This window comes from Euprymna scolopes, chromosome 9 (genome assembly GCF_053919585.1).
Source record: "Euprymna scolopes isolate OS-2025 chromosome 9, ASM5391958v1, whole genome shotgun sequence".
NCBI classification, from domain to species: domain Eukaryota; kingdom Metazoa; phylum Mollusca; class Cephalopoda; order Sepiida; family Sepiolidae; genus Euprymna; species Euprymna scolopes.
Window position 1 is genome coordinate 18,874,751 of NC_136490.1, and position 25,200 is coordinate 18,899,950.

General features: G+C 34.1%; 1 protein-coding gene across 3 annotated transcripts in view; it reads left to right on the forward strand.

Moving 5' to 3' along the window:
- The window catches only part of LOC145284452 (serine/threonine-protein kinase 11-interacting protein-like), a 161,446-nt gene extending 136,950 nt beyond the window's left edge, over window positions 1-24,496 (forward strand). For all 3 annotated transcript variants that reach the window (XM_080133277.1, XM_080133275.1, XM_080133276.1), the window contains 6 exons: window positions 3,155-3,252; window positions 6,876-7,054; window positions 9,277-9,471; window positions 11,368-11,537; window positions 14,160-14,351; window positions 24,410-24,496. In XM_080133277.1, coding sequence (XP_079989403.1) covers window positions 3,155-3,252; window positions 6,876-7,054; window positions 9,277-9,471; window positions 11,368-11,537; window positions 14,160-14,342 — 825 coding nt within the window. In that variant the 3' untranslated portion in view covers window positions 14,343-14,351; window positions 24,410-24,496. The remainder of the gene's footprint in view (window positions 1-3,154; window positions 3,253-6,875; window positions 7,055-9,276; window positions 9,472-11,367; window positions 11,538-14,159; window positions 14,352-24,409) is intronic.
- Window positions 24,497-25,200: the final 704 nt, after the last annotated feature.

A 25,200-nucleotide genomic window follows, 5' to 3' on the forward strand; every position in this document is an offset into this window, starting at 1 on the left:
GTGATCATTATGGGTCATACGACACTCATCAAGCCGATGGTCCAATTCTTGCCAAACACGTCCGAGCATTGCATTGTCAATGGTTGCAATAGCTTCTGTTATTCAGACCTTCAACTCATCCATGTCTCTTGGAATGGGAGGCACAGAGACCAATCCTTTCACAAATCCTCCCCCCCCCCCCAAAAAAAAAAGTAATTGCAGGGTGTGAGATCTGGAGATCTGCAAAGCATACATTGAACAAGTGTTCATGATTGTTTTTGCAAATTCAAGCATGCAAAATGCCTTTTCTAGTTGAGTGAACGCCATTATTGAATCTGAAAAGAAATGAAATAAAAAATCAATAGCAAAATTACAAAAAAATTGATGCATTTAGCTTTAAAATGGCAACACTTTCATCTTAATATCATAATTAAACAGATATGAGGACTTGAAATGTGCCCGAGACTTTTGGAACAGCCTGCATATATATTAAAACAATCACATTATTTACATATTAAAATGATTACATTATTTAGTCTAGTCTTATATTCTAGAAAAGTGAGAACATGTGTGTGTGAGGACACTTCTCAACCTATATACTCAGTGAATTTTTAATCTATAGACTTGAAATTTGGTGTATAGGTTATTAAGACATGTGAAAAACATAATTGGTTTTCATCCAGGAAAACTAAAGGGTCAAAATTAGCAAATTGATACATGGGGGGGGGGGAGGTTTGATTTTTATCTATTTGTCAACTGTTTCACGATTACGCATGCATGATTGAAAAACATTACAGCTTCTTTATGTTAAGAATAAGATTTTTAGAAAACACTTTGTAAATGTTGTGTCAAGCTGGTGTAATGGTTATCATACTTGGTTCGCTGTCTTTAGGTTTTGGCTTCAATCTCAGTTTGAATATTTTTTTTTACTTACAAGAAGTGAACTGTTTAGAATAAATCATAATACTCGCATGCACATGTCTTAGTTTCTGTATTGATTAAAATATGTTTATGTGGACCTTATGACTGGGCAATGCTGGGTGGCCTGCTTGTGTTAATATAAAAGTCAGAATCTGTGTGTGTATGAGGACAATTCTCAACCTATAAACATAACAAATTTTTTAGCTACAGACTTGAAATTTGGTATGTAGGGTATTCAGGCATGTGGAAAACATTCTCATCTGAAAAAAAGAGAGCTACTAAGGAGTCAAAATTGAAAAATTGGTACTTGGGTTCATCAGATTTTTACCTGTTTGTCAGCTATTTCATGAGGTTGTAATATGCTTTTGAAAAATCGTTGCAAGCTGGTCTAATGGTTATCATACTTGACTCACTGTCTTTAGGTTTTGGTTTTGATCTCAGCTCGGGTATTTTTTTTTTTACCTACAAGAAGTGAACTGTTTAAAAAAAAACATAATACTCACAGGCACATGTCTCAGTTTCTCCATTTTTTTTACTTCATTCTTTTTTTTTAAGGAATTTAAAGTTACATTTAATAGTTAGAGTATTTCTGTTTATAATTATTAAGGATTCTGCATTAATTAAAATATATTTATGTGTATCTTATGACCAGGCAACGCTTGGCAGCCTGCTAGTATATATATATATATATATATATATATATATATATATATATATATATATATATAAAAGTGAACGTGTCTGTGTGTGTGTACATTTCCTTACGCAATAACTCTGTCAATTTTAAGTCTACAGACTCAAAACTTGATTTGGGAAAATCTTTGTGATCGGTTTTTGGCCAGAAATTTTGCTGTTAAGGGGTCAAAGTTCAACGATTTGACCTTTGAGAACTCTATCAAACTCCTCAGCCAATTTTGGGTCTAAACACTTGAAATTTTAGATATAGGTTCCTTGGATATGGATCTAACTTAATAACTTGATTTGAGCGCAAAACAGTAAATGCTAAGAGGTCATAATAGGGTCAAAGTTTAAAAAATTGACCGCTTTTTTTTTTTTTTTTTTTTTTTTTTTTTGCTCAACATACACCTTCAAACCCCCGGGCAACGCAAGGCTGAAATGCTAGTATGTAATATAAATCTTACCTGTCTATTTAAATGTATGTATGTATGCTTAAAACTTTCAACAGAGGTGACGGATTTTCACAAGACCTTCGGACGACAAATATTGAAAACATTAATTCCTTCACCCTCAACTGGGCACTTTACTATAAGGAGGGGTCGCTTTTTTCGCCGATTTTTTTAAAAGTAATCCCCTCTTTTCGATTGACTAGCCTTAATTTAAACCTTTGGCACCTCCAGTTTAGTGATGGATGCAACAGCAAAGACGTCACTTTTTCTTTTTTTCACATTCTTTTCTTCCTTTGCAGTACGGGTTCGAGCCTGTCTGCCAACTACCATTTTTTTTTTTTTTGCTCAACACACACCTCTAAACACCCGGGCAACGCCAGGTACCCAGGCTAGTTATTATATAAATAAAACAGTATATGTATGTGTCTGAAAATATTTAACCAATAAACTCTTAAACTCTTGGTCACATAACACTGAAATTAACAGGAAAAAGTAACCATACACCAAGAGTGGTTTATAATGAGTAAAATCTTTGTTTGGATGGATGAATAACGGATACAGAAGTATGTTGGCAAGTTGAAATGTTCATTTCACTTACGAGCATATTTCTATTACTTTTGTGCATGTGCAAATTCATTCATAGCTTGAAGTAGTTTAATTTTAAATCTTTCTTATCTATCTGTCAATAGCTGAAATGGTAGGGAACACGGCTGGGCCACTAAATGTTTTGGTTTCAGTTCTAGCTGATGGCACCCATTCATTTTTTTTTAAAACTTTTGAAATCTCTACTATGTATCAGATATAATATAATATTCAATAGAGAATTCGCTTTGTAATAATAAATACAAGCTCTGCATGAATTAAAATATATTCAAGATTGTTATATGACCGGGCAAGGCTGGATGCCCCCTACTGGAAGATTAATAAAAGAAAATATATATTAAATTTCAGTATGGTTTTGTTTCCTTGATACTTGTCTTTTGACAACCTTAAACATTTTCTCCTTTTTGTTTATATGTTCGTTGATGGTTGCACTAATGATGATCATTTTAGGGTTTTTTTGTTTTTTTTTAAATATTATAAAGAACTTTTTCAATTAAAAACAACTTTCCTTTTTTTTTTCCCAGAGCCCAGTTGTACAGCATATTGTTGGGGAATACAATGGACTCATGGTTATGTCAACTGTAAATATCTTTATATTTACGCTAAAAGGATCCAATCCCAGGTAAAAAAAAAAGAAGATATTTTTAAAAGATTGGAAGAAAAAAAAATGTAAAGATATCCTGAACTTGAAAACATATGTATTGATTGTCAATTTATTTGTTTTTAACAGTCAACATTTAAAGGAGGTCTTGTTTGTAGTTTAGCACTTTATCTGGGTTAGTATAGCTCAGAAGAAATGGATGGATAAAAAAGAGATAGTAGATGAGAGAGATGAGGAGCAGAAAGATAGTATGGCATAGAGGGGAGATGCGTGTGTGTGTGTACTAGAAGAGAAAGAAAATTAAAACTGTAAGTTGAAATTTACAATCAAAATTTATTGTTCGACTTTTTTTCACTTGTTGTTTTTAAAGGACATCTTTGCAATTTCTGACTAATAAATTGTGGTTTCACTTAATGCCATAACCAGCAAGTTCTAGCATTGCTACAAATATAATTTGCTGATTTCTTTCTGTCCTCTGATGAGTAAAATAGCAAGAATAGCATTTGTAAATTGTTTTTTGGAGTATTCAGTCGAACAATAAATTTTGATTGTAAAGTTCAACTTACAGTTTTAATTTTCTTTCTCTTATAATATGCTCTACTCTCTATTGAGAGCTTTTTTATTCGGTTGGGATTAAATTATCTATATATAAATACTGGTATTTATGTAATGGAAGTTAACCATTGCATATTTCAGGTAAACACTACATGTTTTTTATTTCATTATATATATATATATATATATATATATATATATATATATATATATATATATATATATATATATATATGTATATATATATATATATATACTAGCAAAAGTACCTGTCGTTGACTGGGTTCAAAAACAGCCTACAGAAAATGGACTCTGATTTATGAAAGTATGATAGGTTATGAAAAGGAAGGGTTGTAAAGAGATAGCTTCGAATTTGGGGGTATCAAAATTAAAGCAAAATAAGATGAAAGTAAAAATAAAATAGATAAACCCCATAATTTATTATACCATACCTGTTCATACTGAAACACTTATCACAATATTCTGTGGATCTATATTAAAAAACCTTGTTAAACTTTGTGACATATTTCCATTCTATGGAGGTCAGGCGGGAACGAACACTCCATAATTTTATTATACCATATTTCTTCAAACTGAAACATAATTATCAAAGTATACTTACGCAGATGGATATGAAAAGTCTTTATATATATATAAATTGAGACCTCTTATTTAAAAGCATTGCTTATATATAAAAAATTTGAATTACTAAAAATAACTGTTAAGAAAGCCATACAATGCCGTATATTTTTTTAATTTTAAGGATTTTTTTTTTTCTAAATTGCATTATATAGATTTTCTCTAATGGTTTATTATTTTTTTCAATTCAAATTTCACATATATATATATATATATATATATATATATATTATATATATATATATATATATATATATATAAACAGTATGTTATATATTTGGCTGCATTTTTGCTGATGTTATTGTTTGCATGAATAATATTACTAAACAAGTGATTTGTATATATACTTCTATGTTTTTAAGTATTATTTAAGATTTAAGGCTGTTTATCAGAAAAAATGATATTTTGTGGAGAATTAATTTGGTACTCTTACTCTATTTTTATAGCTGTGTTGGTTTGGTATACTTTTGATAAAATTTCTTTCAATTTGAGTCATGATTTTATGATGTTTATTTAACATAGTGCAATGGAGAAAGAGGTGGCTGATTACTTTTAATGCATCTAAAACCAAGTTTTATCTTTACATCATAAACACTCTGATCTCCGTCTGGTATCAATTGAAATGAATGGCTCTCATCTTGGGGAGGTTCTATGTTTTTGACAAGCTTCTGGGTCTGACCATTATTCTTGATCTGAAATGGAACACGTACATCAAATTCGTTGCCAAGGTGGCTGGAAAAATGGTGGGATCATTCTACCGCTCCAGTAGATATCTCACTGCTGATGCAATTTTTTACCTATGTAAGAGCCAGGTACGTCCAAGGATGGAATACTGTTGCCACCTCTGGGCAGGAGCAGCTGAGAAAGGCTTATCCTGCCTTGACAGAGTTAAAAATAGACTTCATAGCCTAGTGGGGGATGCCCTTTTCTCTTTCCTGCAACCTATTTCTCACAGAAGAGACATTGTGAGCCTGTTTCTGCTTTATCGTTATTTTCATGGCAACTGCTCGGCTGAGCTTCAATCTATGGTCCTCATTTGCCAAACTTTCACGAAAAGCACTCGTCTAGTTGAAACCACTATCAATAATTGACTCCACTCTTTATCTGTACCTAAACCTAAATGTAGATTCCATGAACAACACTTCTTTCTTAGAACTCCACGCCTCTGGAACTCTGTTCCATTTGTCTGCTTTTCCAGCTGACTACATTATGGTCATCTTCAAGTCCAACATAAACAAGTTCTTAATGAGCCATCACCTTAAGTAATCCAATTTACCAAATTTCCACTACTAACAATTACTATGATATTGTCCCATTGACTACTGTACACTCATTAACCCTTATCCTCGAGTGGCCTCCTAGCTTTGATAATTGGTAACTCTTTTGTAAAAAAAGAAAAGAAAAACAAGTTATGTTTGTATATATATTGTCAAATTAAGAAAGTTTTGTCATAATTTTCAAAATATGTAGCTTAATCAAATTGTGATTAAGTGTAAATATTGATTTTGTTTTTAATTTAATTTTAAAGTAATTTAATAAAAAAGAAATGTTTGTTCTGTCTATTTAAATACTTTGGAACAATTAAGATAATTTTTGGGAAGATAATAAACAAAAAACTTTGTATGGAGTTCTGCAGGTTAACACTACAATTTATTTAGAAACTTCATATCCATTGAATTTCTCTAGGAACCCATTCAAATCACCAACTGTGTGGCATCATTTATTGGAATCACTGATTCTTTCTTCATCAATATTAAATAAATAATTTAAATTATTTATATTGAACTTTAAAATTTGGGTTGGTATTATTATACACATAGATTCGAAAAAGTTGTCAAAAAACAAATATATAACAAATAAATGTTATCAAAGGCAAGATAAGTTTTTCTACCTAACTGAATAATTTTTTAGTGTTTTTATTTAATGTAACGTGTTTATTTGGCTTGAAAAACATATAGTTTTTACCGATATATTTGAAAAATGCCCACGGACTCTGTGTTGAATACGTAAATTTGGGAAAATGAGTTAAAACTAAAAAACTGTACAAAATACTGTTAGAAACCCACCGAATCTCTATCAGCCTATGTTACAGTAACATATATTGAGGAGGTTTCTAACAATATTTGGTATAGTTTTTTAGTTTTAACTCATTTTCCCAAATTTACATATTCAACACAGAGTCCATGGTCATTTGCATTTTTCAAGTACATCGGTAAACACTATGTTTTTTTTAACCGAATAAACACTTTACATTAAATAAAAACACTAAAAAATTAAATAGTTAAGTAGAATAGTAACTATCTTGCTTTTTGTAACATTTAGTTGTTATATATTTGTTTTTTGACAACTTTTTCGAATCTATGTGTATAGTAATACAAACCCAAAAAATTTTTTCCTGATTTTTCATAAAATTTATTTTTTTCTGTTTTTATTTATTTTCATCTAAATAGCGACAACCCGGAAAACTTTGTCAAATTGAAAAGTAAACATGCCATAACGGATCTGAAATACATTGATATTGGTCTTGGCTATCAAAGTTTCCGCCTTGAATTTGACTCTGAATGTGGAAGCTACTCATTCTTGGTGAAAGATGAACATGTTGTTCGTAGATTTGTCAGCACGGTTGTTGGTAAGAAATTTTAATTATAAAGAAAAAAATTTGTGTAAATTATTTTTTTACTGAGATGAAAAGTAAAAAAAATGAACAAGAACGTCTCATAATATTTCCAAGAGAAATTATTATTATTAGATAATTCAAACTGTTATATACAGACAGCTGTAACATTGTTAATCTTTAATAATGTTGTTACATTTTAACACTTGGACCCAACACGTTGTGTTTGAGACATTTATAAAGGAACAAAAACAAAAGAAAGAAATTTGATGCAGCTTTTTTTCTGATTGAAATAAAAGGCACTTATTAATGGTACTTTCCAAACAATGCATTGCATCTTGTTTTAAAAGTCTTTTAGTTTGCCATGTAGTTGATAAAACTCTGCTGTGTTGAACATGTGCTTTTCTTTCTCATGCGTCGACATCTCTGCTTGTCCCGCCACCACACAGGTTTTAAATGGTTCACGCTGGCCCATCTTTGCCTCATTGTCCTACCACACAGGTTTTTTAAAAAAATTTTCTTTTTCTTCTCACTGCTATGAATGAGTTCACGCAGGTGCAGAAATGAAAGTTGGCTGAAAGCCAGTTCAGCTTTCCGTCGTTTCATTTACTTGTGTCCCCACAATGTTGGGAAAACCAAGCTCCCCCGAAAAAGGGGGAAGTCTCAAATGAATAGCAAATGTCTGATATGATGGGTTTTTCCCACATTAATCAAAGCTAATTGCTTTCAAAACGTCTTGGCACGAAAGGCCGCTGACGGCTTTGCATCGGCGAGTTTCGCATTATTTATACAAAAAAGACCAACAAACACGCGAAAGGACGGAATAGCGTGAATTTTATAAAAGTCAATCAAAATAAATGTAGACATGAACCTGAAATCATAAAAATTGGTCAATCATTTCATAAGATGACTGACCGATTACTAAATTTTCAAGAGTCTACGGCAATTTTAAATTCTGTACAAAAAAATCTAAGTTTTCTAATGTTACTTTTATATACTTTCGATTTTGAATAATAAATATTAAAAAATGATTCAAGAATTTTTTACATCAATAAGGATATTGGATCAAAGGTTCTGGTTCTAAATCTGTGGTTATGTTAGCTCTTAGCTCAACCATTTTACTATGATACAGCGATACACATGTATCCATACAATTTTTTTTTATATAGAGAGATATTAGCAAAAGGTACCTGATGTTGCCTGGTCATAAAATATGCTTAATTATGATATTTTAATTTATGTAGATTTTGTATTTATTATAATAGAGTCAATTCTTTATTGATTATTTCGTATTACCTGGGCAGCAACATAGGTTCCACGAAGAGAGATATCGAAATTCGCATCTCAAATTGGATAAGCTGCAGTCAGTATAGACTTTAAGGCTAACTTACAAACTGAAAAGATAGTTCTTCAGTGGTGGAGTCTGTCCTTATTTATGGTGCTACAACCTGGACACTCACCAAAAGATTAGAAAGAAAGCTAGACAGCACGTGCACCTGTATGCTACGAACAGTATTAAATATATCTTGGCAAGATCATCCCATGACGCAGCAACTTTTTGGCAGAAGAGTAAGAGCTGATGAGGAATGTATTGTTGCGGACTCCACGGCATGGGCGCACGAGGATAGGATGGATTTGATCCACATACATCCAGCAAATTGCACATGACACCGATTATGATCCTGAAGATCTGAGGCAGCTGATGGAAGACAGAGAAATATGGAAAGAGAGAGTCACATTGGTCCGGGCAAGGAACCTGACCAGATAGAGATAGATAGATTTCATATTATATTGTACCCAGAGTCATGATTTCATAAGTAAAAAAAATATGACTCAGCTAGAATCAAAACCAAAAATCAAAATTTATAGGGCTTCAGCCTGAAACATTACAGTTGGATAAGAAATAGCTAAAAATAAACTAAGATTAACGTACAAATATATATATATATATATATATATATATATATATATATATATATATATATATATATATTTGCGTGTGCCAAGTTCACATTTCTTTCAATTTTTACCCCTTAGCAACTATTTTAACCAGGTAAAGACCTATAAAAAAAAAAAATCCATGAAAAATGCAATCATTTGAGCCACCTCGCACTGCTCTGTGATCTTCTGTCTCAGAAAAGAAACAGTTTGTAAAAATGGAGACGAACATACATAGTGAGTTTTATAAATGAGATTTGCCGATTATAAATTTGCCTTCTTTTTTCTTTTATTTACAGAAATATCACAAAAGTTTGTGAATCTTGGCCAGATGGGCCCAGTTAAAGTTGGCCAATATCACCATGAGACAATGGAAAATATCCGACAACTGCTGCATAGGAATGACAGCAGTGAAAATATGGGCATCGATGTTGACCATCCGGAAAAGAGCTTGATCACTTACTTGATGGCAACACAACTGAAAGATGAAAAAGGTATTTTTTTTTGTTAGATATGTTTACATACCTTTATAAGATGCTTCATCCATCAATCTGTCAGTTGGTCGGCCATACTTAAGTTTGAAATGTCATTTTCATCGCCAAACAAGCAGATTGAATGGATGCATTTTAAAAATTCTGTTCCTTTTAGCACTTCAATGTATCTGTGAGTGATGGTTGGTTGGTTGGTTGGTTGTTTTTGTTTTACGGCATATCAACCTTTTTCAGGTTATTTAATGCCGAATCTAGTTATTTTGAGGAACGATTTTTAATGGAGTATATTTTTTTTTATGTCAGATTCTATTTAGGTACTACCACTCCGGGTCAGAGTGGACCTGGGAGCAATAGCAATTAAAGGGTGGCTCCACACTCCCCAAGGCCCGCAAGGTAGGGCCTCACCATCGGATATAGTTTTAGGTCATATCCAGGACCGTTGTGAGTGATGAGAAAATTCCAATATTTTTCCCTATTCTGATACAATTACTGATTCCAAACTAAATTCCCGATTTCAAAATGTCTAAATATTTGACTATAAAGTTGTTATTTTTTCTCGATTACCGTAAAAAACATGTTAAATGTACATATATTTTCTTAAACGTAAAAGCACATTTGGTAGTGGTGGTGGTGGTGGTGGTGGGGGAGGGTCTATAGATTTTAGTTTTACTGGTAGTTTAAAATCAATAAATATTTATTTTATTATTACTACCAGCAGTGGAAGATTTTGTTTTTAACAAAATCAAATAAAAATAAAATAATTAAAAGAATCGTTTTTGGCATCGGAAAATAGACACAACTTTTTTCTGATACTGATTCCGATAATATTCCAATTTTTCTGACTCCCAATTCCGATTCCAATTAATCATCTCAACACTAGTATCTATTGTGATTATCTGCTCACAGTCAAACATATTTTAATCATCTTTATGTTGGAGACCCTCAACCTGTATTTGCTTGGGTGTAGGCAGCTGTATGAAGACCTCATTCTTGTCTTTAACATCATATGTGGCAACTACAATATACATTGTGATCTCTTCTTCACACCATCTCTGCAGAGATGGCTTTGTGGAAACTCATAGGAGCTGTATCTGAGACGATTTCAATTAAATTGTTGAAAGGCGTCTTTTTTTGTTTTGGTTGCTATACCGTTTAATGTGCTTACCAGAAGCTGTGTTTAGGCTGCAAATGATCTAAGGATTCAAGGTAGTGCTGATCTTTGAATAAATACCCCTCATGTGAGCACAGAAGATTGCTAGGGATGTGGTTCTGGCATAATACATTAACCAGAGTTTAAATGTACTTTTCAAATTTTTCATTCTATAGCCAGGTCATGGTCTCTGCAGAACTCAGCAAAGGATCTATCATAGTTGCTTTTATCTCCTTAGAAGAAAAGCGGCATTCTTTATCTGTGATTCTGTTTTATGGAACAGCCTATCACAGGTATTAATGGTGTCTGCAATATTTTTTTTTAATGGAAATCACTCCAGACAAGGCATGAAGCCACTTGATGTAAAGAGCAAAAAAAAAAAAGAATACTACTTCAAGGTGATAAACTAGCCAACAATAAATGTTAGATGGAATAGATTCTAACCCAGAAAACAGCAATTCTTTCCTCTTTGTCAGAAACATCCCTCATGGAAGGTGAGAACTAAAGGACAAAATAAGGGAAGCAAGAGTTATGCGACTGCCGAAAGTAAACCTAAGATCCACTTTCTACTCTCCTTAAAATTATCTTAAGCAAAACATTTAGATGGTATATAAATGTGTCCTTTTACATGGCTTGTTGCACTTTGTTTTTGTTTTTTTTACCAATTAATTTGAGGTGATAAAATAAAAACCTCATTTCAAGTAATGACAATGATTTAGTTCTGAATTTCAAAATATTTTTCTCTTCAGGTGAACAGAAATTACCTGTCTCAATAGCGGTGCTCGGCACACTTCTCTACTTGCTAATCGAAAACCACCAATGGCCAATGCCGAGGCTGCAACCGAAAATGCCTTATGACAATATAGGACATCAATTCCTTGTTCTTGATAAACAGAACATTTTGGATATTACAAGTTTGGTAAGATTTTTTTTTCTTTAGTTTCATTTTTTTAAAATGATCTTAGATTTATTTTCATGATTCCTTGATTGAATAAAGTTATCGTTATTTTCATGGTAAGTGCTCGTCTGAGTCCAATCTATGGTCCCCCCTTGCCAAACTTTCACGAGAAACACTCATCTAGCTGAAAACACTATGAATAATTTCCCCCACTCTTTAGTTGTGCCTAAACCTAAACATAGATTCCATGAACAAAGCTTCTTTCTTAGAACTGCATGCCTGTGGAACTGTCTTCCATTTGCCTGCTTTTCAGCTGATTACAATATGGTTGTCTTCAAGTCCAACGAAAACAAGTTCTTGATGAGCCGGTCCACTTAAGTTAACAAATTTACCAAATTTCCATTACTAATGATTACTATATTGTCCAATTTTACTACTGTACAGTCTTTAACCTTATCCTCGAGTGACCTCTGGGCCTTGATAAGTGGTGATGCCTATGTAAAAAAAAAAAAAAAAGATGTATCGCTGAGGAGAAGTGTACCATATTTATCCTGTCGTTAAATACTGCAGCTTAGCCCTTTAAAAAAGTAAAACATGTGATTAAATGTCTTAAAAATTGGTACAAACCTGATTTTGTCCAGCATGTAGTGTCTAGTGGTAGATGAAAATAATAATAATAAAAAGATAAATGACTACTACTTCTATTTATATGCTGATAATCTCATGAATTAACAAGATTTCTCATCACTTCATATGCAAATGAGATGTTGCCAGTTTGAATAAAAAAAACCTGATTTTCAGAGACTGACTTGATTCCGATTTTGGAGCAGTGAACTTTGACAGCAGCGTGTCAGATTTTGGAGTAACAAGTTTTGGCAGCAGAATGTCAAATTTAACCCCAGAAATTGTTAATTGAAAGTCAGGGCTCTACAGACAAATTCATCTTTAGTTGACCTTTGACAACTAAATATTTTTGTTTACTAGCCAAATAGAAAAGTTACTAGCCAAACCCACATGATTTTTAGAATATGACACCTTCGTTCTGTGACGAGTATGTACATCATGAAGATTTTCTGTGTTTTTTTTATTAATTGTAATTCTAAATATACAACAAATTTTATGTTGATACTTGAAGGTATAAACATTTGAATTTCTTCAGATATTTTTTAAACAACCTTCATTAAAAAAAAAAAGTATATTCTATTAAACTTTTATTGTTTAAATAATTTAACTGTTTTTTTTTTTTAATAAAACGAACTGAAGTTGTAAAGATATTTTTCACTCAGTAGTGAGCTTTGGAAGATTATCAGTGAAAGAAATACAATTGCCAAAAGATAAGTGTTTCATTATTTCTAGTTGCCACTTTGAAAAATCACTCGCAAATGCGACTGTTTCACTTGCTATGTAGAGCCGTGAAAGTGCAAAATGATTATTTGTTCACAATTTTCTCTCTTGTCTTTTGGTTTTGTCTTGTCTCACTTCGATCACTTAAGAGCTTTTTAAATTTGTTGCAATATTTAGATGCAGGTGTGTGAAATAATGCTAACAATGGTATTCCCCATGTAAGAATAGATTACATAAGAAAATGGGAAATTTCTATGTGAACTTTAAAGTTTATAATTAAGTTTATGTGGCAGGATATTATGTCACAGATAGTAAGTCGCTAATGATCTAAGATGAATAAGCTGATCAAATCTTTTTCTTTTTACTAAACCGTGAAAGAGTATGGTTATGTTTTCAGATTGTTGCTCCTTTCCCCTATTGGAGATGAGTTAGGTGTATTATGTATATTTAAAAATAAAAAAAACATGAGTTAGGTGTATCATGTATATTTAAAAATAAACAAAACATGAGTTAGGTGTATCATGTATATTTAAAAAAACATGAGTTAGGTGTATCATGTATATTTAAAAATAAAAAAAACAAATGATTTTGCATTGTTATTTAATGAAACCATATTGCAGGTGAGAAAATGAACTCCTGATGCGAGATGTCTTTGTTACATTCTCTGTTCAACATGACGAGTTGATTTTATTTACTGCAAAAATATTTAGAAAGAAATTTTAACTTTCATTTTCTATTTTTTTTTTTTACATAATTCCTCTTAGTTCAGACTAACTGGTCACCTAGCGTTGCCCGGTCGTACAATACGCTTAAACATGATATTTTAATTTATGCAGCTTGTGTATGTATGTATGTATTATTATAGAATCAATCATCTATTGATTGTTATATATTATGAGGAATAATTTGCTTGGTGGTGTTTGGAAATTCTGCCCAAATTCACGAGTTTGACAGAAACATTCCCAAGTTTGACAAGGTACACCTGAAGAAGGTTGGAGGTTACATCAGCTGAAACTTTGTGAAAATGACACTCAAGATGAGGACAGTAATTCAAAGAATTCCAAAAATACAAATAACCAATCCTCATCTCAAAAATTCAGAAACCTTGTGTTATGCTTATCAAGAGTTTGCAAACAAACATATAAACAAATAAACAAACATATAAACAAAAAACAAATATAAACAAATAAATAAACAAAGACATCTGTGCAAATTAATACTTTTGCTTCTCTTTTGAATAGACAATAAAAAATTGTTAAAATATAAATACATTAAATCTCATTTTTATTTTTTTTCCAGAAAATTTGGAAAGCCAATGAGAAAAGGTTACGATTAACTTTTCTAAATGAAATATCCGGTTGTGAATTTCACTGGGATTTTGCGTTTGAAAACAACCGAAGTGTGACTAAATTGATGCAGTCCGTGAAAAGTCCTTGGGAGGCAAAATATAAAGTTGACTTAGAAGTTGTTCTTGTAAGCTGAAACTAATTGGTAAGTATTAAATAGGAAAAGATAAACTACACATATCTTGGCATTTTTATGTTTTACTTCCATAGTAAATCTTTGTCTATATGTTATGTGGTTGCCCTTTGTTCACAGCATAGTATCTGTGTTATGTTATGGTGGGTCAGAACGACTATTATGATTAATTATTATTTAGGTTAAAACGAATAAGATATGTGCAAGCAAACAAAGGTTTATTTGTCATTTGTTAAAGACTGTCCGTTTATGGTCAAGTTCGTTATTGTTGTGTATATGTGAAAACATGCACATAAAAAACTATACACGTAACAAATCAACATGTACAGTGTTGTGAAGGAACATAACTGGCTATACACCGGTTACAAACTGTATATATATATTGGACTGTTTGGCAGACAGCGGCAGACAAGCAGTCGCAGTAAGACGGATAGTCTTACGTGTTGATTATCAGACTTTCTTCCCCATACTTGTTACTATGTACTTCTATTTACCTTAGGCGAGCAGCCTTACGTTTCTGTATTATAAATAAACCCCATTACACATACCACTCGGTGTAACTCACGTTTGTCTTTATTTCCTAAGTATTTAGGAATATAACAATGGCGACGAAAGGATGTTCTTTCTCTTAACAGAGATAAATTACCGTACCAAGGACTGTGTACAATGCAAGGATTTTTTGTTTTACGAAAAAAACAAACTACACAAGGATTTTTGACCACGTGCGTCAATGAATTTAAAAATTTTTTCCTACCTAAAGTAGCGAAAAGTACGGATTTTTCTTCGTAAAGAACTCACAAGAAATTATAGAAACATGTTCAAGGTAAAGTGGAATTTATATTTATTTTGACAAGTAAAAAAAAAAAAAAAAAAATGGTCGCAAGTTGAATTCGAAACTACACTAAAGGATTACGAGTTTCGAAAGAAAAAATATAAATACAACGACTATTGTACCATTTTATGCCACGTGGGAACGGCAGCCATATATATATTTTTTTTTTTTTGGAAAATTAATTGTTTGTTATTGCCTTTATATAAATAATTGGAACTATTTGTCGTGGGAAGTAAGAAATATTTTGTGTATGAACTTACGTTGTTGAAAAAAAAAAAAAAAAAAAAAAAAGAATTATTTTACAAAGCCTGTTGAATTACTATGGATGAACTTTGTTGAAACGTGTTGTGTCTGCATATTGCTACTAATTTACGATATACGTAAATTTACGATTTTTCTTTGGAATTATTGTGTAGAATTCGAAAAGACATTTTTGTACTAGAAGCTAACATGGAACAATTAGCAGAGTTAACTAAGGCTCTAGCCCTTAGCATCCAGGAACAGACAAAAATGACTCAACAATTTTTAGCGCAACAACAACAACAACAACAACAAATTCAACAACAACAGCTACAGCAACAGCTGCAACAACAACAAGAAAGAACACAAAAAACTTTAGAGGCACAACAAGAACAAACAAACATACTACAACGACAAATGTCGACACAGCAAAAGAATTTAGAAAAGCTAATTCTAACGTCGACCGGGAAGAAGACTAATTTTTCTGCCGAGGGTATTTCAAATTCACTAACGGAATTTCGTTACTCCCCGGATACTGGTGTTACTTTCCCTGCATACTACAGAAGATACGAAACAATTTTTACGAAAAGATGTTTAGACTGGACCGATGAGGAAAAAGTTACCCTGCTACTACAAAAACTGGGTACTGATGAAAACACCAAGTATGCAAATCTAATTCTACCAAAAAAACCGGAGGAGGTTTCGTTCGAGGAAACAATTAGTACCTTGTCGAAAATATTTGATAAAAGGGATAGCCTATTTCACTCTAGATACAAATGTTTGAACATTCAGAAGGCAGAAGCTGAAGACTATCTAGAATATGCTTGCACTGTGAACTGTTTATGCGAATCATTTAAATTGAATGAAATTTCCGCAGACCAATTTAAATGTTTAATCTTTGTACAAGGTCTCACAGCACCAAGGGACAAAGATATACGTTCACGGATCCTAACAATTATGGAGGCGGATCCTAACATAACATTGCAAAAAGTCACTGAAGAGTGTCAACGTCTGATTAACATAAAGAAAGACAACACTCGCATTGAAGAGAAAAATATTTTTAAGGTGCAGCAAGTAAAAAGGCAAGGGACCACAAGAAAGTCCAGGTTCCAAGAACACAGGATCCTTAAAGGATACAAAGACCCAAAGCTAAAGTGTAAATGTTGTGGTAGTTTAAGACACAACAATAAGACCTGCTGGTTTAGGAACAAAATATGTTATGAATGTGGTCTCAGAGGTCACAAGGGAACATACTGTGCCCAGAAGAAAAGACAAGGGACCGATAATGTAAATACGCTTCGCATGAATAAAGAAAAAAGCTGCGAAAGACGGAAATATGTTGATGTTCGGATAAATGGACATCTGGTTACATTGCTTCTGGATAGCGGTGCAGATATTAGTATTATAAATGAAGATATATGGAAAAGGATAGGTCGACCTGAATTAACGAAAACCAGAAAGACGGCGAGAAGTGTGTGCGGCAAAAGATTAGAGTTCAAGGGAGAATTAAAATGCAAAGTGACATTCGCTAACCAGACTCATAAATCCAAAGTGTACGTCGTACCAGGAAAGAATACATGCCTGTTTGGGGTAGATTGGATTGTCCTGTTTAATTTATGGGAGAAACCCATAAATTCGTTTTGTAACGTTTTAACTGCAGAAAAAGCAAACCAAAGGGAAGACTTCCTGAAGGATTTGAAAACTGAATTTCCCAATGTTTTTGCCGAAGGACTAGGACTCTGTATTAAGACAGAGGCAAAATTTGAATTAAAGAAAAATGCCACTCCAGTATTCAAACCTAAAAGGAATGTGCCTTTTTCAGCGATGGACGCAATCGAAAAAGAGTTGGATAGACTTCAACAACTGGAAGTCATTGAAAAAGTTAACCACACAGATTGGGCAAGTCCAACCGTGTATGTAAAGAAAAAAAATAACAGAATAAGGGTCTGTGGAGATTTTTCAACGGGTTTAAATGACTGTCTATTGGACCATAATTATCCCCTTCCGTCCGCAGAAGATCTGTTCTCTAAGCTTAACGGAGGAAAAATTTTTTCTAAGATAGACCTCTCAGATGCTAACTTGCAAATTAAGATCAGCGATGAATGCTCCAAATACTTAGGCATAAATACTCATAAGGGCATTTTTAAGCTAAAGAGGCTTCCTTTTGGATTAAAGGTTGCTCCTGCTATTTTCCAGCAAATTATGGACACGATGCTGGCAGGGTTGGAATTTTCAATGGCCTACCTTGACGATATCCTAATTAAAAGTGAAAATTTGCAAGATCATAAGAAGCATGTAAAAGAAGTATTCAAAAGAATACAGGAATTTGGTTTTAAATTGAGCCCAGAAAAATGCGATTTTTTTATGAAAAAAATTAAATATCTAGGTCAAATAATCGACAAAGAGGGTCGAAGACCGGATCCACAAAGGACTGAAGCAATTGAAAAGATGCCTGCTCCAGATTCAGTGACAAAATTAAAATCGTTTTTGGGATTAGTTCAATACTATGCAATTTACATCCCTAACATACATAATTTAAGAGCTCCTCTTAACGAGTTACTGAAAAAGGGTGTTAAATGGAACTGGAATAAGGAATGTGAATCTGCTTTCCAAAATATCAAAAGATGTCTACTGTCAGACTTAGCATTGGCACATTTCAATCCAGAAAAGGAACTAATACTAGCAACGGACGCCAGTGATTACGGTGTTGGCGCTGTATTACTTCACAAGTATGAGGAGGGTAGGACAAAAGCTATCGCCCATGCTTCAAGAACGTTGGTTGCAGCGGAGAAAAATTACAGCCAAATTGAAAAAGAGGCGCTGTCGATAATATTTGGAATTACAAAGTACAATCGATTTCTCCATGGACGATCTTTTATTTTGCAAACCGACCATAAACCCCTACTTACCATATTTGGATCAAAGAAAGGCATTCCCACACATACTGCGAATCGATTACAGCGATGGGCTGTAACCCTCTTAAACTATCAGTTTAAGATGGAACATGTATCCTCAAAAAAGTTAGGACACGCAGATGCATTATCACGGTTGATCCCTAAAAGAAGCGAAAGTTTCGAAGAAACGGTAATTGCTGCGCTTAAAGACGAAAGTGAATGTACAAGTTCAATGTGTAATATGATACGTGAACTTCCGGTAACTTTCGAAAAAATAAAAAAAGAGGCAGTAAATGACATTTTCATTAAGAAAATGAAAAATCAATTGGGATGGATAAAAAAAAATAAAAAGGTAGATCAAACAACGCCTTTTTCCATCTGTGAAGATGTGCTCATGTATGGTGAGAGGATCGTAATTCCACTAACGTTACAGAGGAAAATTCTGAAGGAATTTCATACAGGTCATCCGGGCATTTCGAGAATGAAATCCCTTATGAGAGGATATGTGTACTGGCCTGGTATGGACAAGGAAGTTGAAAAATGTGTCAAGACATGCAGAGGATGTCAATTAGCAGCTCGAGATCCTCCAGTAAAAACGACGCCATGGCCAAAGACGGACCTACCCTGGTCACGTCTGCATATTGATTATGCGGGACCTATAAATGGTTATTTTTACTTGATTATTGTAGATTCTTTTTCAAAATGGCCAGAAATATTTAAGTTTAGACATCCAACAGCAAAAAACACTGTGAGTGCGCTTAATGAAATTTTTAGCCGTTTTGGAGTGCCAAAAACCTTAGTGAGCGATAATGGAACAGCATTTACTGCTCATGAATTCAAAGAATTCTGTGACTCACTAAATATTCTACATATGACAACACCTGTGTACCATCCACGATCGAATGGGTTGGCCGAAAAATTTGTAGATACGTTTAAAAGGGCACTTAAGAAAAATCTTACTACGGACACAGACGAACAATGTATTCAAACATTTTTAGCAATTTACAGGGTGACACCAAATCCTAATAATAATGTCAATTCTTCCCCGGCTGAGCTAATGTTTGCAAGAAAGATAAGATCTGTCTTCGATAGGCTGCTACCAGAGAAAAAGAAAGTTTTCAAAAAAGAAAACCTTAATACCAAGTGCTTCTCCCCAGGTGAAAATGTATATTTCAAAAATTTTCAAAATGGACGAAATCAGTGGGTTGAAGGTATTATCAAAAAAAGGATTGGGAGCATGGTCTATACCATCCAAGGATTAAGTTTTGTCTGCAAAAGACACAGAAATCAAATACGTCCCAGACTGTCTCCAAATGTGGAAGAGACACCAATGGAAACATTGTGCGATATTTTTGATATACCAAAACCAGCGTGTGTACCGCAAACAATGAATATTTCGCCTGAACCGACCATACGGGCTGGACAGAAACCTTTACCCCGGGTAACGCTGACCAGAAGGAAAAGCGCAAGAAAGAGAAAAGTTACCAGGAGATTAAGCCCTGACCCTAAAAGGAAGAGGTATTTAAGCTAAAATCAGGAAGATTTCAGCTTCAGGGGGAGGTGTTGTGAAGGAACATAACTGGCTATACACCGGTTACAAACTGTATATATATATTGGACTGTTTGGCAGACAGCGGCAGACAAGCAGTCGCAGTAAGACGGATAGTCTTACGTGTTGATTATCAGACTTTCTTCCCCATACTTGTTACTATGTACTTCTATTTACCTTAGGCGAGCAGCCTTACGTTTCTGTATTATAAATAAACCCCATTACACATACCACTCGGTGTAACTCACGTTTGTCTTTATTTCCTAAGTATTTAGGAATATAACATACAGACACCTCATATACAAAAAAAACTGTCCTTATAATTCTAACAACTAGACGATACACAAGTATCGATTACCCTATGCGACGAAGGCCATCAACTCCCCATATTTCCTCCTATAACACAGAACACGCTAGGTAACATACAAATATCTGTGCATGAGGTCGCCAAGCTAATCAAGAACCTTGATTCCAGTAAAGCAACTGGCCCTGACGGCATCCCAATTATAGTGTTAAAAAAGCTTCAACCAGAACTTGTTCCCATACTTATGAAGTAAGGAGAAGTGCTTTCCAACACCTTGGAAAACCTCATCAGTATGCCCTGTATTTAAGAACTCAGGTGATAAGTCATCTCCCTCTCAGTACAGACCAATAAGTCTCCTGTGTGTCATGAGTAAGCTGCTGGAATCCATATTAAATAGAGAAATAGTCAACCACCTCAGCAGAAATAACCTTTTAGTGACATGCAATATGGTTTCCGTTCTGCAAGATCTACCGCAGATGTGCTAATGGTTATATCTCACAGGATTTGTGAATCTCTTGACAAAAGCTTCCTTTCCAGGGCAATTGCTCTTGACATATCAAAGGCCTTTAACAAGGTATGGCATAAAGGCCTACTTCACAAGATCTCCAGCAACAGTATAACTGGAAATGTTCTCTTTATCATTAAATCATTTCTCTCTGATAGGCTCATAAGAGTAGTGGTTGATGGACAAAAATCAGAGGCCTGCAGTATTAATGCTGGAGTCCCTCAAGGGTCAATCCTGGGCCCAACTCTCTTCCTGATCTACATCAATGATCTCCCTAAACACATACTTAAATCATTAGTTGACATCTATACTGATGACATGACCATCTACGGCAACACATCAAAGGCTGTAAATGACAAAGCTCTCTCTGATTCTCTCTCCTTGATCTCGAGCGTGTGGTTCAGTGGGGGAAGACGTGGCTGGTTACTTTTAATGCATCTAAAACCAAACTTCTATCCTTACATCATCAACGCTCTGATCCCCATCTGGCATCAATTGAAATGGATGGCTCTCATCTAGGAGAAGCCCCATGTTTTGACAAGCTTCTGAGCTTGACCTTCATTCCTGATCTGAAATGAAATACCTACATCAAGTCTGTTGCCAAGGTCGCTGGAAAGATGGTGGGATCCTTCTACTGCTCCAGAAGATATCTCACTACTGATGCAATTCTCTATCTATATAAAAGCCAAGTACATCCAAGGATGGAATACTGCTGTCATATCTGGGCAGGAGTTGCTAAAAACAGCCTATCCTGCCTTGACAGAGTACAAAATAGACTTCGTGGCTTAGTCGGGGATGCCCTTTTCTCTTCCCTGCAACCTCTCTCCCACAGAAGAGACGTTGCAACCCTATCTTTGTTTTATCGTTATTTCCATGGCAGGTGCTCGTCTGAACTCCAATCTCTGGTCCCCCCTCGCCAATCTTTTACAAAAACACCTGTCTAGCTGAATCCACTGTCAAAAACTTTCCCCACTCTTTATCTATGCCTAAATCAAAACATAGATTCCATGAGCAAAGCTTCTTCTTTCTTAGAACTGCACGCCTGTGGAACTCTGTTCCGTCTGCCTGCTTCCCACCTGACTACAACCTGGATGTCTTCAAGTCCAACATAAACAAATTCCTGATGAACCGCTCCCTTAAGTAGACACTTTATTAAATCTCCACACTAACGTACAGTACTTTCAATAACTCTTATCCCTGATTGACTTCGGGGCCTTGATAAGTGCTGACCACCTTGTAAAAAAAAAAAAGATTACAAAAATATGTATACCTTATATACACGAGACATGCTTAGACACGGTTATATAAACCTAAAACAACATTTTTCTGATTTGGTAATACAACATATAGTTGGACTGTCTTTTTTTTTTTTTTTAATTTTCATATCAGTTTGTTCAAGCTGAGGATAGGGCATCCTACTGGATACCAAACATTCACCCACTAACTCATATTCCAACCGAGAGATCTTTTTAAGATTCTGACCGTCCCTTTGAGTTCAATTGTTAGATGTGCATGTATACTATCATGTGTCTTTAGTAATAGCAGTATTCGTTGAGAATAATGACTGAGTTATGATACAATTCTCCCAATCACATCTCATGGCCTTGAAGATATTGAAGGGGCTGCAGCTAATATTTCTGACTTTTTTTAATCGGGCACAAATCTAATATTTTGGTGCTTTTCAGTTCTCAATGATCTCCAGCTCCCAAACCAATTCTTCTTCGTATATCTTAGAAGCATGTGTTCATACAACAGTTTCCCCAGTTTTTTACGCAGTTCTTTTGCATTATTTTTGCATTCTGCAAAATCTTTCAGGCTGCATTGATGCATCATATGGTCTGCTTCTACATATTTGCAGATGATTGGGCCAGTTTTGTAGCCACACCTGGTCATAACAACTTTCAATCTTCCCATTCCTATTCTCAGGCGGTTGAATGTTTTCCATTGAGACCAGAGTATTTCTGAACAGGAAAGGAGTCTTCCAGAGAAGAAATTCGCATGTCAATAGGAGGGGGGCATTTTCCAACTGTCTTGTCCACAGGTAATGTCTGGTCTCTTCCTGTGATGTTAATTGGTTCAACATAGCTGAAGAAACTTCTCCCTGATTTCAGTCAATGGACTATTCATGTCTACAAAGGTAAAGGTGTTCATCACTGATCGCTTTTGTGATATCTATTCAATTGGCAACTTCCTGTCTCACTGATGATACCCAGAAATGGCTGTCTATTGCACTTCTATTAAATTCTTTAATGCTTATTGGATTGACACTTATGGTGACATTTAAAATTAAAGAAAATACAAAAATGTCTGTATAATGTCCGTAACAGTCATGAAATGAAGATGAAAAATTCCAAAAATCATGTAACTTGATCAAATAGTTTGATTTTTATTCAAGAAAATCAAATTTTACTTGGTTTCGGTGAAGGTGAAAGAAATATTCCAATCGGTGGACAAGGGCAGACAACCCTAATGCACAGGGAAACTGTCAAAACAATAACTGATTACCTCCCCTTATGATGGCCATGTCTTTCACTTATTGGTAAAAAACGGCAAATTTGTTTTTCATAAGGAAAAAATTACTTGATCAATTTTTGTGATTTTGGAATATAAAATCCTCATTCTGTAACAAGGAGGTACATTATAAAAAATTTCTTCATTTTTTTTGTATCATTATAAGTGCCACTTTGAATAAGCACCAATTATTCAGATGGTTCTGAAAAGAAAGAATATAAAAAATTGTCAAATTTATACTGTACACACTGTATATTTAATCATGCACTAATTCTGTCGGAAAAATTTCCCCCTCCAGCTATGAGTAAAAAATAGTAACTTGGACTCAAGTAATTGTATATACAGGGTGAAACGATAAATTTGTCGCCCTATTATAATACAACACTACAGCTTTATTTTAAAACTTTTATTGAAAAAATTAATTCAGGTAACTTGATTATGTAGTAGAGCTGACATCTATTCAATGTAGCCACCTTCAGCCTCAATCAGGTTGGGAGAGGAGGGGGACTAGTGAGAGAATAGTACAAAGTCGTAGCACTCCTTCTGAAGCCAAGCCTGGGTCTCTTTGGACTTGTGGGCCGGCACCAAGTCCTAATGCCACACCCAGGGTCTGCTAGCAACCACCTGATTGCACCATGGGATCACCACACTCTTCAGCACATTCAGGTACACTTTGGTGTTGATTTTCAAGCCAACTTCAAAGATGTGAGGTGGCATGATGTGGCCCTCACTTGAAACCACACCAAAGACCATAACTTCATTGAGCTATGCCCTCAAGCATTGAACTGTCTGGATTTGCATTTTGAAGGTGCTGGCAATGGTCCTGTTGACGTAACTTGGATTGGTAGAGAGTATGAGTTGTACATCAGCGCATCTCTGATCTCGCTTGTTGAACATTGTGTCACTTTCAGACATGATAGAAGGCTCCTATTGCTCTTGGGATTTGTACACAACTGGCCAACTCGTAGATGGTCTGCAACAAAAAAGAAAACCGGTTTTCATCAAATGAAAATGGAATCATGTTGCCTTTTCTAGGGCGACAATTTTATCGTTCCACTCTGTAATAAGCATTACACTTCAACATTTAATATCCCCCGAAACAAACAAAACAAATCTCAAATATTTCTGGTGAATAAACAATTATAATTTAACATTTCCATAATTTATCTTTGGTTCCATTTTAAAAGAAATTTTTGTTTCAAATTTTAAGTTCTGTTTTTTTTTGTTTGTTTCAGGTAAATCTTGTGGCTCCAAACGAAACCAATGTCTTTCAAAGAAATTTACAAAGAATTTATTTTTATAAAGCAAACAAAAAAATAAAAGATCAGAATTGATGAGGAATATAAATCTAAATGAAGAAATAAAAGAAATCTACGCAGGAATGGGTCAATAAAAAGTTCAGAAATTCTTACAAAACTCTGACGAACCAGAATCATGAACTATATGAACAGCATAAACTTAAAAAAAAAAAGAAGAAATTTTTGAATATTAAAAAATAATTTAAAAATTAATAATTACAACACAGATATAATCTGAAACAATGGTTACAAATTATCCTACTTTAACAAGTTCTTAAATCGTCCTACGCAAAGTGACAATCATGCGTTCTCATTTAAAATTTAGTATCAATATTTTGAGAACCAATCTTTTTTTTTCTGCAATCGATCTTGGCTCTTTTGGAATCGGTTAATTGAAAAGAATTTTTACTTTTAAAATAATAATGGCGTTGGTTTAGTCGTCAATTGATTACGTGATGGGTGTTAATGCTGTGCATTGATACACAGTGCTATCCGACTGTATGTACATTAAAGCGTTCCTGGATTGTAGGCACATAGAATTTGCGGGTGTATTTGGGTGCTTCCAGTATTAGAGACATAATGCTATCGGCCCCAAAAAGAATTTCATAAAATTTAAGACAACATTTGTTTTTTTAGTTGGCAGTGCTTCAAATTGATTCTATCATGGATGTCCACATAGTGCATTGAAATACAATGCTATTGGATTGTCAATGCATTCAAGCATTCTC